This window comes from Myotis nattereri (assembly GCF_964212035.1).
Source record: "Myotis nattereri genome assembly, chromosome: 8".
Taxonomy (NCBI): Eukaryota; Metazoa; Chordata; class Mammalia; order Chiroptera; family Vespertilionidae; genus Myotis; species Myotis nattereri.
In genome coordinates, this window is record NC_138083.1 from 29,090,231 (window position 1) to 29,107,882 (window position 17,652).

The 17,652-nt window shown below is 44.6% G+C and overlaps 1 protein-coding gene across 1 annotated transcript in view; it reads right to left on the bottom strand.

Annotated features, from left to right (window-relative positions):
• The window catches only part of SHLD1 (shieldin complex subunit 1), a 79,472-nt gene extending 62,595 nt beyond the window's left edge, over window positions 1-16,877 (bottom strand). The window contains exons 1-2 of the mRNA XM_081096481.1: window positions 16,844-16,877; window positions 7,789-7,970 (exon numbers count right to left, since the gene is read on the bottom strand). Coding sequence (XP_080952607.1) covers window positions 7,789-7,966 — 178 coding nt within the window. The 5' untranslated portion in view covers window positions 7,967-7,970; window positions 16,844-16,877. The remainder of the gene's footprint in view (window positions 1-7,788; window positions 7,971-16,843) is intronic.
• Between the last annotated feature and the right edge of the window lie 775 nt (window positions 16,878-17,652).

The following is a 17,652-nucleotide window of genomic DNA, read 5'->3' on the forward strand; positions in this document are numbered from 1 at the left end:
CCCGCTCGCACCTGCTGATGGTGCGGAGAGATTGGGGCCAGCGCCGTCAGCGGGTGCAAGCAGCGGCTGCTGCCCCAGTCGCCTTCCAGGAGCAGGGGAAGGTGGAGAAGCCCTCAGGGGCAATCGGGGCTGGCAGCCGCCACTCGCACATGCTGACGGCACCGAGCGACTGGGACCAGCGCCAGGTGCTGACAGTGGGTGCGAGTGGTGGCTTTGTCACCAGCAGTGGATGGGAGCGGGGCCATCACCGGCAGCGGATCCGAGAGGTGGTTGCTGGCCCCAATTGCCCCTCAGAAGCAGGGGGAGGTGGAGAAGCCACGAGGGGCAATCAGGGCTGGCTCCAGCGCCAGCAGTGGGTGGGAGTGGGGCCGAAGCCAGCAGCAGGAGCAAGCGCCCAGTGGGACCGCAGCGCATGGGAGCAAAGAATTTTCAGTAACCACTAGAGGCTCACCCCAATGACAGCAACCGGCGCCCTGCCTTGGTCTGGCACCCCGGCTCCCTTGCTCTACCATCCAGTCATGGCCGATGCCCGCCATGTTCCATGCTCTGTGCCTGCTGCCAACGCCCACCATGTTTCATGCACGCCCCCTGGTGGTCAGCGCACATCATAGCGACTGGTTGTTCGGTTGTTCAGTCTATTTGCATATTAGGGTTTTATATATATATAGATGATCCCTCTATTCCCACTTTGCTGAGAGTTTTTATAAAAAATGGGTGTTGGGCCCTAGTCGGTTTGGCTCAGTGGATAGAGCTTGGACCATGGACCAAAGGGTCCTGGGTTTGATTCCACTCAAGGACATGTACCTTGGTTGCAGGCTCTTCCCTGGCCCAGGCCCTGGTTAGGGTTCATGCAGAAGGCAACCAATCGATGTGTTTCTCTCACATTGATATTTCTTTCTGTCTTTCCCTATCTCTTCCACTCTCTCTGAAAATCAATGGAAAAATACCCTTGGGTGAGGATTTTAAAAATAAAATAAAAAATAAATAAAATCCTATATAATAAAAGCATAATATGCAAATCAACCGAATGGTGGAACGACCAGTCGCTATGATGTGCACTGACCACCAGGGGGCAGACACTCAATGCAGGTGCTGCCCCCTGGTGGTCAGTGCACTCCCACAAGGGAAGCACAGCTCAGCCAGAAGCCAGGCTCAGCTGGTGAACGCAGCGGCAGTGGTGGAAGCCTCTCCCACCTCTGCTGTAGGTGGGCAGAAAGGAGCAAGGGAGTCCAGACTGTGAGAGCCCCAAGGGGTCCTGAACTGTGAGAGGGCACAGGCTGGACTGAGGGAATTCTCGCCCCCCCCCCCCATACTGCACAAATCTCATGCATCAGGCCTCTAGAATGAAATGAAATGAAATGAAATGAAATGAAATGAAATGAAATGAAATGAAATGAAATAATAAAATAAATAAATAAATAAATAAATAAAATATAAAATAAAATAATAAAATAAAATAATAAATTAAATAACTAAATTAAATTAAAAATGGGTGTTGGGCCTGGCCGATGTTGCTCAGCAGTTGAGTGCCAACTGATGAACCAGGAGGTCACAGTTTGATTCCCAGTCAGGGCACATGCCTGGGTTTGGGGCTCAATCTCCAGTAGGGGGTATGCAGGAGGCAGCCAATCAATGATTATCTCTCATCATTGATGTTCCTATCTCTCGCCCTCTCCAGTCTCTCCCTAAAACTAATAAAAACATATTTTTTTAAAAATGGGTGTTGGGCCCTAACCTGGCTCAGTGGATAGAGCGTTGGCTTGTGGACTCCAGGGCCCCAGGTTCGATTCTGGTCAAAGACATGTACCTTGGTTGTGGGCACCTAACCAGTAGGGAGTGTGAGGAGGCAGCTGATCAATGTTTCTCTCTCGTTGATGTTTCTAACTCTCTATCCCTCTCCCTTCCTCTCTGTGAAAAATCAATAAAATATATATATATTTTTAAAAATGGTGTTGGGCCCTAGCCGGTTTGGCTCAGTGGATAGAGTGTTGGCCTGCGGGCTGAAGGGTCTCAGGTTCAATTCGGTCAAGGGCACATGCCTAGGTTGTGGACTCGATTCCCAGTAGGGGGTGTGCAGGAGGCAACCGATCAATGATTCTCTCTTATCATTGATGTTTTTCTCTCTCTCTCTCCCTCTCCCTTTTTCTATGAAATCAATAAAAAAAATTTTTCTTAAAAAATGGGTGTTGGATTTTGTCAAATGCTTTTTCTGTGTCTATTGATATGATCATGTGGTTTCTGTCTTTCAATTTGTTTATGTGATGCATCACATTTATTGATTTACGAATATTGTACTAGCCTTGCATCCCTGGAAAAAATATCCATTTGATCATGGTGTATGATCTTTTTAATAGATTGTTGGATCCCATTTGCTAATATTTTGTTGAGGATTTTAGCATCTAAAACAAATGGGACTACATCAACCTAAAAAGCTATGCATAGCTAAACAAACCAGCATCAAGCTGAAAAGGGAACCAACTGCATGGGAGAACATTTTTGCCAACAGTACATCTTATAAAGGGTTAATCTCCAAAATATATAAAGTACTCATACAACTCAACAAAAAAAAGACAAACAACCCAATTGAAAAAAATGGGCAGAGGACCTAAATAGATACTTCTCCAAAGAGGACATACAAAAGGCCAAGAGGCATATGAAAAAATGCTCAATGTCACTAATTATCAGAGAAATGCAAATTAAAATGACAATGAGGTACCACCTCACACCTGCCAGTATGGCTATCATCAATAAATCAACAAACAGCAAGTGCTGGCGAGGATGTGGAGAAAAAGGAATCCTAGTATACTGCTGGAGGGAATGCAGACTGGTACAACCATTATGGAAAACAGTGTGGAGTTTCCTCAAAAAATTAAAAATGGAACTGCCATTTGACCCAATGATCCCACTATTAGGAATATATCCTAAGAAGTCTTTCTGAAACACCAGTCAGAAAGAATATATGCACCTCTATGTTCATAGCAGTGTTATTTATAAGAGCTAAGATGTGGAAACAGCCCAAGTGCCCAACAGTAGATGAATGGATTATAAAACTGTGGTACATTTACACAATGGAATGCAGCTGTAAAAAAAAAAAAAAAAAAAGGATCTCTTACCCTTTGGGACAGCATGGAGGATCCCGGAAAGTATTATGCTAAGCAAAATAAGCCAGTCAGAGATCTCAACTTATATGTGGAATATAATGAACAGAATAAACTGATGAACAAAACAGATCCAGAGAAATTGAAACATGCAGCAGATACAATAGACTGACTCATTTCAGAAGGGTGCGGGAAAGGAAGAGATTCACCAAAGAACTTAAAAGCATATATGTACAGCCCATAGACAATCAATAGTGTGGGGAAGGCCTAGGGAGGGGGTGCGAGCAGGGTGGAGGGGGTCAACAGGTGAAAAAAAAGGGGCAGCTGTAATACTTTCAACAATAAAGATTAAAAAATATTAATAATAAAGTTAAACTAAATTTTTTTAAAAAGCCTGGGAAGAGCAGGTGAGTAATAGGCCCATAGCCAGAGGCAACTGCAAGGTGAAATGGGGAATCTATAATAATAAAAGCATAATATACTAATTAGACCAGACATCCTTCTGGATGTTCTTCCTTCCTGACAAAGCCGCAGTGGGTGGGGGCTGAGGTAGAGGCAGCAGAAGCCCCTGGCAGGGGCTGCAACGGCGGGCAGAGGCCGGGGCCAAAGCTCTTGCACAAATTTTGTGCATCGGTTCTGTAGTCTATAATAATAAAAGCGTAATATGCTAATTAGACAAGATGACCTTCCAGATGAAGCTGGGACTGCGAGGGTAGCCCAGGTCCCAGGCGCCAGAGGGAAGCTGGTGCCGGCAGCCAGGGGAAGGAAGGCCTACTCTTGCATGAATATCATGCATTGGGCCTCTAGTCCTTTATAAAAGTTAGGTTTAAGCCTGGGCCCATGGCCTTATAACCTGGCTTTTGCAGGGGTCCCTGCTACACCATCATATATATGGGGTGCTGGATGGCACTAGATCTGTGGTGAAGATTAAAGCATATGAGGAAGGAGCGCCAGGGCCTCCCTGAAGGGTGAGACTATAGGGTAGAGGAACAAGCTTGGTGTGGCAGAGGCCTAGCCCTGTTGCACGTAGGGGCTTAGGGGTGGGGATGGTAGGAGGTGAGATCAGAGAGGCCCAAGGCCCAAAGGGCATGGTAAGGACTTTGGCTCTTGCTCTGAGAAGCCATGATGAGAAGCCATGAGGAGTTTTGTACCAAGGACTAACATGATCTGATTTAAAAGGATCGTCCCGGTTGCTGTGTTGAGAAGGGATGGCAGGAAGGTAAGGGTAGGTGTGGAAAAATCCAGTTAGGACACTGTGACAGTAATCCAGAAGACAGATGATAGTGGCTGGGACCAGGGTGGTAGCAATGGAGACGGCAAAAACTGTTCAGATTCTAGATTTAATCTGAAGGTAGGGTTGACAGGACTTGCCAATGAGCAGGATGTGAGGTTTAAGACAAAGAGGAATTGAGGATGACTCTTAGATTTTTGTCTAAGTAAACAAAAGGATAGAAGTGAGTTTTTGAGATGAGAAAGCCTCAAATAACAGGTGTGTGTATGTGTATATGATGGGGAAGGGACTAAGGAAGGTGTAGATGAAGCATATCAGACTCAAAGGCTAACACGGGCCAAATAAACAAGGTTTAAGTTTATGTGTGCTGCAAAAAAACAAAAGCTTCAATTTTCATAGAAACGTAGATTTATCTCGATAGAGACATGCTAAATACAAAAGGCTGAAATAAATGAGTAATCGTTAACATAAAATAATAGAAAATTTTAATAAAAATTAATATTTTTTCTTGAACATCAACTTACCAGACACTGAATAACTGCACAAATAAGCATAATGCAAATAAACCTATTTTTCTTGTTCTCCGAAAGCGAAATATTTTCTGTTGCGCACACCAAACAGGTCAGTACAAGACTAGTGACGTGGCAATCGGCTGCTAAAATATTCACTGCTAGTATTTATTAGTGGAGAGAAATGGTGCACTGTGTGTAAGGCACATAAGGGAAATGAATGCAACACGATTATAGTATTCAGTCATTAGCGAACATTGCAGTTCGTTATTAATAATTATGTATAACAGGATATTGTAAAAATTAAGTTACGGACTTTGTATTAAAATGCTTCTTACATACCGTTATATTGGCTAGGCCGCAAAAATATTCATTGTGGGCTGCATGCAGCCCGTGGGTCACGCGTTTGACATGCTTGGCGTAGACGTATTGGGAATTTGGTTTAGGATGTGTCAAATTTAAGCAATCAGAGTAATTAAAAAATTAGTTTTTAAAAAAGATTTCTAATGGAAATCTAAGTGATGATGTCAAATATACAGATAGTCTAAGGGTCAAGCTAGAGATCCAAGCTAGAAAGAGAAATTTGAGATTGATCAGGGCACTGAGGGCGTTTAAGACCCCCAAACTGGGTAAGATCATTCAGGAAGTGAGTGATAATAGAGAAGAAATCTGATGACTCCAACATTAAAAGGCTGGAGAGGCAAGAAGAAACCAGCAAAGCAGACTGAGAACAAATTGAAAGTAAAGTAAGAAAAGAACCATAACAGGCTGCTTCCCAGAAAACCCATGGAGGAAAGAATTCAAAAAGGAAAAGGTCAACTGCGCAAATGCTGCTGATAGAGCAAGAAGGATGAGGATTGAGGAGTGTCCATTGGACTTAACAATGTGGAGGTCATCAGTGACCTTGGCAAGAGTGACAGAAGGAACTGGAGGAAGCAGTTTTTCTGTAGTAAAGAAGAGAGAAGCAAGACTATAACTAGAGGAAAATTTTAGATCTAGGGTGGATGGTTTGTTGTTGTTGTTGTTTTAAGTATATTTTTCTTTATTTCAGAGAGGAAGGGAGAGGGAGAGATGGAAACATCAATGATGAGAGAGCTAGGGTGGATGTTTTTAAAAGATGGGAAATATGATAGCATGTTTTCATGATCATGAGAATGACCAGTAGAGGGATCGGATGACACAGAAGACTGCCAGAGCGACGACCTTGAGTAGGCAAGAGAAGCCAGGATCTAGTGCAGAAGTGAAGGATAAAACAGGCTAGGTCTGCCACAGATACAGGAGGGAAGGAAGCTGGTGGATGTGCAGTGTGTGTGTGGTCATTCTCTTCTGATTGTTTCCGGTTTTTCGATAAAACAAAAATCAGCCCTAGGTGGTTTGGCTCAGTGAATAGAGCATCGGCCTGCGGACTAAAGGGTCCCGGGTTTCACTCCGACCAAGGGCACGTGCCCGGGTTGTGGGCTCGATCCCCAGTAGGGGGCATGCAGGAGGCAGGCGATTGGTGATTCTCTCTCATCATTGATGTTTCTATCTCTCCCTCTCCCTTCCTCTCTGAAATCAATAAAAATATATATATATATTTATTATTATTAATAAAAAATATTTTTTAAGAAATCAGCTCACCAGATCATCAGCTAATCAGGTGTCAGAAAGGCCGAAGGAGGAGGTCACGGAGGTTTGCAAAGAGAAGAGAAGATATAAAACAGTCATCTAGGAGGCGGGAGAATGAACTTTAGGAAAACAGCGTGTGACGGAGAGGCAGCACGAAGGGTCCCTTGGAGGTGGGTGCCATAAAGGTAAAGGGAGCCTGGTCAGCGTGGTAGTGGGTTGAGTGGCCCAGATGCTGTGAGGTTATGAAGAGTAGGATTTCCAAAAGTCCACCATGTGCCAGCACCACGTGCCTCACACATATTCATTCTCATGGTATCGCTCCACAACAAGGTAGGTGTTATCATCTCCATTTTACAAATGAGGAAACCAAAACAGAGGCCAAGTGACTTGCCCAAGGTTAAACCACAGGAAGAAGCAAAACCCGAATTCAAGCCCGACTGTAGGACCTAGCACTACGCCACTGATACCTGCTAAATGTTCGTCTCAGCACTTGAGCGCGCCTTCCCATGTTCAGACCTCTCTCAGGACCTCTAAAAGAACCTTTTATTTATTTATTTATTTATTTTTGCATGAAATGTCTAGGTTATTAAGAAATACTCCAATATAAATCTTTCAACATGCTTCTCCCTTATAGAATTTTCAACCAAATTGGAAATGATAACAGTTGCTCTCCTATGGGGTATTCATCCAAAAGTCAATAAAAAATAAAAACAGAGCCCACACAGAATTCTCTGGAGGGACAGAGCCAGGCTCTGAATGCAGGTCTGTGGACCTGCAGGTCTGAACTGGGCAATGAATGGGGGGAAGACGTGAGCTTTACAACCAGGGATGGTCACTACGTCAAGGAATTATCATTAAGCTTAAATAACAGACTTTTGGGTAAACTGAGTCAGAGAAGCTTATAGAAAAGTTGTTACCTAAATTCAGGGTATCCTTCATATGAGGAATATTAAAGCCCTTATTGCTATTGTCTATAACACATAACTGGCCCACACTGCTATTTTCTGAAGTTTTAAGAGAACAACACCGAAAAACAATCCCACTCTCCCTGTTGAACCAAGTGTTTCCCTGCCTCTGATGCATTTGGATGGAGATCAGAAAGGGACGCAGACAAAAAAAAACCAAAACAGCTTCCAGGAAACAGCTTTTTGTGGTGGTTACACACCAGGGAGGCTGTCCTTTGAAGTGTCTCCTGGTTTTGTTGAGACGTTTTTCTACCTGAGCCAATGCATCACTCCCCAGAGAGAGAGAAACAAACTACTGCATCCCTGTATATGTTAGGGTTTTTGGGGTTTTTTGTTGTCTTTTTTAATGTTAGTTTGTTTTAAACTCTGCTCCTTACCTGGATCCACCTCAGAAGAGGAAAGAACGGAAAGGCCTTCTGCAGAACTAGCAGCCTCGCTGTGGGCCTCCTGGCAGGGCTCCCGCAGCACGTAATCTCTTATGTCACAAGCAGACGGCAGCTCCAGAGAGTTGCTCTCCTCTGACTGGCTGTCTGGAGTGGCTTGCGGAGTTGCCATAGTCCTGCCACGGGAAAAATAAAACAATCAACACAAAAGGCATTGCAAAGAGAAGCCTCCATTCAGACAGTCACGACTTGAAGGACTGAAGTCCCAGAATCGGAAAGGCCAAAGCACAGTAGAACCAGGATAATCGGTCTTTACTTCCTTGTCTGTCCTTTAGACCCAGTATTTGTTTACCGTATTTTCTTCCTCATGAGAAACAAATGTTCTCATCATGAAAGAAACCATGAACAAGTCCAGCTGGAAAATAGCCCATATGCCTGATGAGGATGAAATCATTCAAGGACTACAAGAATATTTAATGAAAAGGGAAATTGTTCATGAGCTATTCCATAAAAATGGATTTTAAAACGATAAGATTTGATCCAGATTCTGTAAAATAAAATGTCATGTGTGAGATGCATGCGCGTGAAATATATAGACCTCTAGCTAGAAAAACCAAACCTTGAAGAGTGTATCCCAAATCAATTTTACTGGTAACTAATCCAGTGGTTTAATTTCCGAGTAGTGAGATTATAGGCGATTTTCATTTTCCTCTGTGGCCTACTCAGACATGCATTTAGCCAATTATTTGACATGCCAGGCCAGGTGCCAGGCTCTGAGGATGTAAAGATGAACGTGATAGGCTTTTCCTTCAAGTTGCTCAGTTTGGGGTGATCCAAACACAGAAACATACCATGTCAACACAATGACAAAACAGAGTGGAGCCTGGAAAGGAGTAGGAGGCTTACTGGAGGAGGCAATCCCTGTGCATAAGGCAGGCCAGGCCATGGCCAGGGGACAGTTTGAACACGAGAAGAACCAGCTTGGGCAACCACAGTGGCATGGGGTGTCAGGAGTTTAAAGTGAGAGTCAAGGAACAGTCATGCACTGTGTAACTGGAGAGACAAACCCTGTGGTCTTAGTTGGCACCCTCTTCTCCTCCTGTGCCAAGTCTGGGGAGGACAACAAGGCTGGCTGCTGTCAGCAACTTGGATATACAAAATCTTTTTTTAATATGTTTTTATTAATTTTTAAAATGTATTGTATTAATTTCAGAGAGAAAGGGAGAGGGAGAGAGAAATAGAAACATCAATGATGAGAATCATCAATCAGCTGCCTTCCGCATACCCCCTGCTGTTCGTGCAAGAGATCAAGCCCACAACCTGGGCATGTGCCCTGACTGGGAATCGAACCTGTGACCTCTTGGTGCATGGATCGATGTTCAACCACAGAGCCACCAGCCAGGGAGATATACAAACTCTTTAGCTGAGCTCTGGGGACTGTGAAAGTGGCTTATTAGGTTCAGTGTTTAGACATTCCTTGTTAAAAATGAGTTGTTCCTGCCCTGGCCAATGAGCTTGTGAACCAGGGCAGGGCACTACCAGTCAGGAGCAGGGGCAGATTAAGAACATATTTAGGAAGAAAAATGAGAATAGAACTTAATAACTGAATGAATAAAGGAACTAAGGAGAAATAGAGAGCCAATGAGGAATGGCACCTGGGTTGTATTATCAACTGAGGTAGAGAAGATAGAAGAAAGGGGTTTGGGAGGGGGCAGTATTCCAAGTTACGTAATATTATGCAACTATTAAAATGTTAGTCAGAACTTGAAAGACCTCAAAGATGTATGTTTGAATGAAAGAAGCAATTTCAGAATAACATGGACAGCCTATAATAATAAAAGGGTAATATGCTAATTAGACTGGACGTCTTCCGGGCATCATTCCGGATGTCCTTCCTGGCAAAGCTGGGGCCAGAGGGAAGCCAGCCCAGGTCCTGGGTGCCTGGAGGGAAGTCAGTGCCGGCAGCCAGGGGAAGGAAGGCCTACTCTTGCACGAATTTTCGTGCATTAGGCCTCTAGTATAATAATAATAAGAGTAGGTGCCCTGGCTGGTGTGGCTCAGTTGGATGGGTGTCATCCTCTGCACCTAAAGTTTGTGGGGTTCATTTCCCAGTCAGGGCACATGCCTGGGTTGTGGGTTTGATCTCCGGTGGGATGTGTGCAGGAGGCAGCCAATTAATGTCTTGCTCTCACATCAGTATCTCTCTCTCTCTCTCTCTCTCTCTCTCTCTCTCTCTCTCTCTCTCTCCCTCTCCCTTCCTCTCTCTCTAAAAGTCAATAAAAAATCTTTAAAAAAATAAGAATATTTATCAAGTGTTCATTGCATGCCAGGTATTGTGCTGAGCTTTATCTGCAACCACTCTATGAAGCAGGTAATCCAATTATTACCCTAATTTACAGTCAGTCTGACCCAGACACAGAGACAAGTAGAGTAACTTGCCCAAGGAAACCCATCTAGAAAGTACCAAGCTAGGATGAACTCAGCACCAAGACCTCCCACTCTCCTCTGCACAGCCTCCATACTGTGACCTAAGCAGGCACAGATAGGAGAAGGTGGATGGAAACAAATCAACAGAGAGACCTGGCAAGACCCTTCTTGTTTGAAGACATCAAGTCACATGCTGTTGTGAACATTTGCTCTAGCAGAGAGTGAGCCAAGACATCAGCTGATTGCTTCTGAAAGGAGTGGAGTGATTAATGTGCCCAAAGAAGCAAGAACGTCCTGTCTTTTCACATGTGCTACATTAGCCAATCAGGCCTGAAGTTTCAGCAAACACCTCTGCTGCAAGCTATCAGTGGCTCCTCCTTCTCTCTTCATGTTACCAAACACTGCTCTGGAATCTTCTGGAAGGGATCAAATAGGTAGGTCAATGAATGCCTGCCTACAAAGGTGCCTTGAAATCAACCATCAACTGAAGGTGTTGTTATCAATGTAAAACAAAAGAAATCCTTTTTTGAAAACAAATAGTACACTGATGTGACATCTACCTTTTCTTTTAGAATCACTTACATTGAACATCAAATACATTCCAAACTAGGTATGTGAACAAATAAGAATTTGTGCATGTAAAGCACAAAGCAAGTAATAGGTATAGAAGAGACCTCGTTATAGTCTGAAACCATGTAGGCTGGCAAGTAAAATACAATGATTATTTTTTGCCCGAAAACTTTTTAAATCTTCACCCAAGGACGTGCTTAGAGAGAGGAAGGGAGAGATGCCTTTGCACATGCCCCAGCCAGGGACCAAACCCACAACCCAAATACGTGCCCTGACCGGGAATCGACCTGGAAACCCTTAGGTGCATAGGAAGACGCTCAACCAACTGAGCCATCTGGCCTGGCTGACCCCAAATTTTTGATATGTGGTTCTACTTCCTTCTCCAGAATTGCATATTTTCCTTTCTTAAAAGAGCCTGAATGACAAGGGGCCAGCCTGGGCCTTAAGTGCCATTCTTTGGATCTGTCCATAGCCTTCAGGGACAACAATCCCTTCTCTCACTTCTGTTCCACTGGACTGTCACTGTGACTTTTCAACATGCCCAAATTGCTCCCTCCCATTTTCAACCAAACCTGGTGTATAAGGGAATGACCTTATTCTTTAGAGATGCCCCTCAAATATATATTGATAGGGGGACATGATGTCTACAACATACTCTCAAATAGTTCTAAAAATATGTATATGCGCGCGCGCGCACACACACGTAAAGAAGAGGAGAGAACCTGGGGTTAAGCCTCAAGAAAGTCCAATTGGAAAAAATATCTTTATTGATTTCAGAGAGGAAGGGAGAGGGGAAGAGATAGAAATATCAATGAGAGAGAATACTTGACCGGCTGCCTCCTGCACGCTCCCTACTGGGGATCAAGCCCACGACCCAGGCATGTGCCCTGACTGGGAATCAAACGGTGACTTCCTGGTTCATAGGCTGATGCTCAACCATTGAGCACCACTGGCCAGGTGGAACTCATATATTAATATACATTAGCAAGAAATAATTAAATTGAAATTAAAAGAACACAATTCCATTTATAATAGCATCAAAAAATAAAATATTTAGGAATATATTTAATAAAAATGCATAAGGCATATACATTGAAAACTACAAAATAAATTTTGAAAGAGACTGAAGATCTACATGAATGGAAAGACATCCTATGTTCATAGACTTAATATTTTATTGCCCAAATTGATCTACAGATCAATGCAATTCTTATCAAAATCTCAGTTGCCTTTCTTTTTTGTACACATTTGACAAAATTTTCAAAAATTCATATGGAAATGCAATACCCAGAATGGCCAAAACAATTATGAAAAAGAAGAACAAAGTTGGAGGACTCATATTTTTCAATTTCAAAACTTACTGAAAAGCTACAATAATCAAAATTGTATAGTACTGGCAAAAGATTGAACATATAGATCAATGAAATAGAATTGAGAGTCCAGTTGTAAAATGTTACATTTATGGTCAATTGATTTTCTTTTTTTAAAATTGAAGTATAGGTGATATACAATATTATATTAGTTTCAGGTATACGACATAATGATTTAATATTTATATATCTTATGAAATTATCACCACAAAAAGTCTTATAACCATCTATTACCATACAAAGTAATTACAATATTATTGACTATATTCCCTGTGCTTTACCTTATATCCTGGTGACTTATTTATTTTGTAACTGAAAGTTTGTATCTATTAATGCACTTCACATATTTTTCCAATCCTCCCCCATACACACACCTTTGGCAGTCATCAGTTTGTTCTCTGTATCTATGAGTCTATTTCTGTCTTGTTTTGCTTTTTTTTTTAGATTCCACATATAAGTGAAATAACATGGTATTTTTTTCTGATTTATTTCATTTAGTATAATATCCTCTAGATTCATCCATGTTGTCACAAATGGCAAGATTTCATTCTTTTCTTTTTAAATATATTTTTATTGTTTCAGAGAAGAAGGGAGAGGGAGAGAGAGATAGAAACATCAATGATGAGAATCATTGATCCGCTGCCTCCTACAATCCCCACACTGGGGATCGAGCCACAACCCAGGCATGTGCCTTGCCCAGGAATTAAACCATGACCTCCTGGTTCATAGGTCAATACTCAACCACTGAGCCATGCTGGCTGGGCCAAGATTTAATTCTTTTTATGGCTGAGTAATAGTCCATTCTCTATATACTAGAGGCCCGGTGCATGAAATTCATGCACTTCGGGGGGGGGGGGGGCCCTCAGCCTGGCCTGCACTCTCTTGCAGTCTGGGAGCCCTCGAGGGATGTCCAACTGATGGCTTAGGGAGCGGGCCTAAGTTGGCAGTTGGACATCCTTAGCATTGCTGCGGAGGCAGGAGAGGCTCCTGCCACTGCTGCTGCACTTGCCAGCCATGAGCCCAGCTCAGGGCTTCTGGCTGAGCGGCGCTCCCCCTGTGGGAGTGAACTGACCACCAGGGGGCAGCTCCTGTGTTGAGCATCTGCCCCCTGGTGGTCAGTGCGCATCATAGCAACCAGTCGTTCTGTCTATTTGCATATTAGCCTTTTATTATATAGGACTAGAGGCCCGGTGCACAAAAATTTGTGCACTCGGGGGTCCCTCAGCCCGGCCTGTGCCCTCTCGCAGTCTGGAACCCCTCGGGAGATAACGATCTGCTGGCTTAGGCCTGCTCCTGGGTGGCAGAGGGCAGGCTCAATCCTTAGGTGCAGCCCCTGGTTGGGCTCAGAGCAGGGCTGATTGGGGAGTTGGGGCGCTGCCCCCTGTCATGCACAGAGCAGGGTGGATCGGGAGGTTGTGATGCCACCCTCAGTCACGCTCAGGGTAGGGCCGATTGAGGGGTTGGGGCACCGCCCCCTGTCACACTCAAGGCAGGGTCGATGGGGAGGTTGCGGCGCCACCCCCTGTCACGCACAGAGCAGGGCCAATCACGGGGTTGGGGCGCTGCCCCCTGTCAGGCACAGAGCAGGGCCGATCAGGGGGTTGAGGAGCTCCCCCCTGTCACTCACAGAGTAGGGCCGATAGGGGAGTTGGCGCACCGCCTCCTGTCACACACAGAGCAGGGCGGATCAGGGGGTTGGGGTGCCGCCCTCTATCACCCACAGAGCAGGGCCGATCAGGGGGTTGGGGTGCTGCCACTGTCACACTCAGGGCAGGGCCGATGGGGAGGTTATGGCTCTACCCCATCACACACAGAGCAGGGCCCGTGGGGGTGGGGGGGTTGGGGCGCCGCCCTCTATCACCCACAGAGCAGGGCCGATCAGGGGGTTGGGGCGCCGCCATTCTCACACTCAGGGCAGGGCCGATGGGGAGGTTATGGCTCTACTCCATCACACACAGAGCAGGGCCTGTGGGGTGGGCGGGTTGGGGCACCACACCCTGTCACACACAGAGCCGCAGGGTGATCAGGGGGTTGGGGAGCTCCTCCCTATCAGGCACAGAGCAGGGCCGATCAGGGAGTTGGGGGGCCTTCCCGTCATGAACAGAGCAGGGCTGATAGGGAGGTTGTGGCCCCGCCCCCTGTCACACACAGAGCCGCAGGGCGATCAGGGGGTTTGAGCGCTGCCCCCTGTCACACTGATCCTGGTGCTGGGAGGCCTTGCGGCTCCGCTGATCCCGGTGCTGGGAGGCATATTACCCTTTTACTATATAGAACAGAGCCCTGGTGCATGGGTGGGGGCTGGCTGGTCTGCCCTGAAGGGTGTCCTGGATCAGGGTGGGGGTCCCCACTGGGGTGCCTGGCCAGCCTGGATGAGGGGATGATGGCTGTTTGCAGCTGGTCACACACCCTTCAGGGTGGGGGTCCCCACTGGGGTGCCCGGCCAGTCTGGGTGAGGGGCTGAAGGCTGTTTTCAGGCTGGGACTGAAGCTCCCAACTGCTCCTTTTTTCTTTTTTTTTCTTTTTTATTCTGGGCCAGCTTTAGCTCTGAGGCTTGGCTCCAGCTCTGAGGCCTCAGCTCCTGAAAGCAGGTATCTGGTTTGTTTCAGTTTTATAATCGAAACTCTGTATCAACTCCAGCTCTGAGATCCCAGCCGGCTGAAAGCTGGTTTCTGGGGTTTTGTTTAGCTTCTATATTTATTACAATGTTTCTTAAACTGCAAGCTCAGAGGCCAGCAAGGCAGGTTGGGAACGTTGCAGTCCTCCGTCACTGAAGCAAGCAAGCCTCATGTTAGTTTCAAGCTGCCTGGCTGCCAGCTGCCATCTCGGCTGGCAGTTAATTTGCATATTGCCCTGATTAGCCAATGGGGAGGGTAGCGGTCGTATGCCAATTACCATGTTTCTCTTTTATTAGATAGGATACCACATGCTCTTTATCCATTTATCTATTGATGAACACAGGTTGCTTTTGTATCTTGACAATTATAAATAATGTTTCAATAAACAGAGGGTATATCATTTTAATTAGTGTTTTTGTTTTCTTTGGATAAATACCCAGAAGTGGAATTGCTAAATTGTTCATTTTCTGTTGTTGTTTGTTTTGTTTTGTTTTTTGTTAATCCTCACCCGAGGATATTTTTCCATTGATCTTTTAGAGTGAAAGAGAGGGAAAGACAGAGAGAAACATCGAAGAGAGAAATACATCGATTGGTTGTCTCCTGCATGAGCTCTGACCAGGGTCCAGGCCAGGGGAGGAGCCTGCAACTATGTGCCCTTGACAGGAATGGAATCTGGGACCCTTTGGTCCACAGGCCAACATTCTATCCATTGAGCCATAACAGCTAGGGCTGAATCGTTCATTTTTTGAGGAACCTCCATACTCTTTTCCATAGTGGCTACACCACTTTACATTCCCACCAACAGTGCATGAGAGTTCCCTTTTCTCCACATCCTCACCAACACTTGGTATTTCTTATCTTTTTTTAATTTTTATATATTTTATTGAGTTTTTACAGAGAGGAAGGGAGAGGGATAGAGAGCTAGAAACATCAATGAGAGAGAAACATTGATCAGCTGCCTCCTGCACACGCCCTACTGGGGACATGCCCGCAACCAAGGTACATGCATGCCTTGACTGGAATCAAACCTGGGACCCTTCAGTCCACAGGCTGACACTGAGCCAAACCAGTCAGGACTATTGTCTTTTTGATAATAGCTACTCTAACAGGTCTGAGCTGATATCTGATTGTGTTTTGATTTGCATTTCCCTGATGATTAGTGATGTTGGGCATCTTTTCATGTGTCTATAGCCATCTGTATGTCTTCTATAGAAATATGTCTATTCATCAACGATTTCCACAGGGTGCCAAGACAGTTCTACAGGGAAAAGACTGCCTTTCAACATTTCAACACTGAGATAACTGGATAGTCACATTTAAAAAAAAAAAAAAAAAGTAAAATGGTGCAGGCACTTTGGAAAACAGTTTGGCAGTGTCTCAAAAGAAAAATAGTTACACTTTGTCCAGGCAATTCCACTTATAGGTACATGCTCAAGAAATAAAAACATGTGTTCACACAAACCTTCACAAATATTAATTGCAGCTTTATTCATAATAGACAGAAAGTGAAAACAATCCAAATGTCCATCAACTAATGAATGGATAAATAAAATTTGGTATATGCATACTTGGAATATTTTTCAGCAATAAAGGAATGAGGTTCTGACACATGCTACAAGGACAAATTTTGAAAACATTAATTTTAAAAAGCTAGTGTTTTTTTAAAAAGAGACAACAGGCTCAAATAAACTCACAAAACGTTTCTATAGTCACATGTGACCAAACCTCTAAAAACGTGAATTTTATTTTTTGTGAATTATAGCTCAACAAAGCTGGTGTTTTTTGTTTTTTAAAGAAGAAAAACCTAAGCTCATACAGACACACTGCCTGCAGACTCCGGGGATCGCCAAAGCTAAGGCTGCTGAAGCTGCAGAGGTCGCACCCTGGGGTGGAGGAGGGGTGCATGGCAGGAAATTGGAAGTGTGCCAGGGGAAGCGACCACAACTTCCCAATTGTGAGATAACGATCTAAAGCATTGTGGGGCACCCTCCCCTCTCTACCCCCAGTCCCAAGGCACTCCTGAATCAACCCAGACACCCGCCCAAAATATTCGTCAATTACACTCACCATCAGGCAGCGGCGGCAAGCGGAATCCGGAAGCGGAAGAGCCATGTTTGTTAAGGGAAAAGTGAGTTTAAAAGGAAGTCGCTGGGGCCATCTTTGCTGAGGGCAAGCAAGGGCGATGGAAGGTAACTGCGGCCATCTTGGCTAAGGGCATTCGCCCAAGCTTTCCAGGGCGCATGGCTAGTTTGGGCAATTTCTAGAGAAGGTTTATTAATAAAATGCGCTTGGTGGACACTACAGAGAACAGAAAAACTATTTAAAAATTTTAAAAATGTGAATGCACTAAAAAACTAAAGTAGAGAGAAATTAACAAAGAATGAAAATAGTTTAACATGTTTTTTTTTAATCCTCACCCAAGCATGGCAGGGATTGGATTACAGGACAATTAACAAGATTATGTGCTCTCTCAAGGGTGGTTACCCTTCGGATGGATCTGAAAGAGGCATTTCAAAGGTGTGTTAACTTAGATGCATAGAAACAATGGACAGGGCTTCCTTAAACTGAAGACAATTCGCCCTAACCGGTTTGGCTCAGCGGATAGAGAATTTGCCTGGGGGCTGAAGGGTCCCAGGTTCCATTCCCGTCAAGGGCATGTACCTGGGTTGCGGGCACATCCCCAGTAGGGGGCGTGCAAGAGGCAGCTGAATCGATGTTTCTCTCTCATCAATGTTTCTGACTTTGTATCCCTCTCCCTTCCTCTCTGTAAAAAAATCAATAAAATATATTGAAAAAATAAAATAAAATAAACTGAAGACAATCCTTTCACAGGCCTGAGCATGACTACCCACCCTGACTTGCCCAGTTAGGAATTT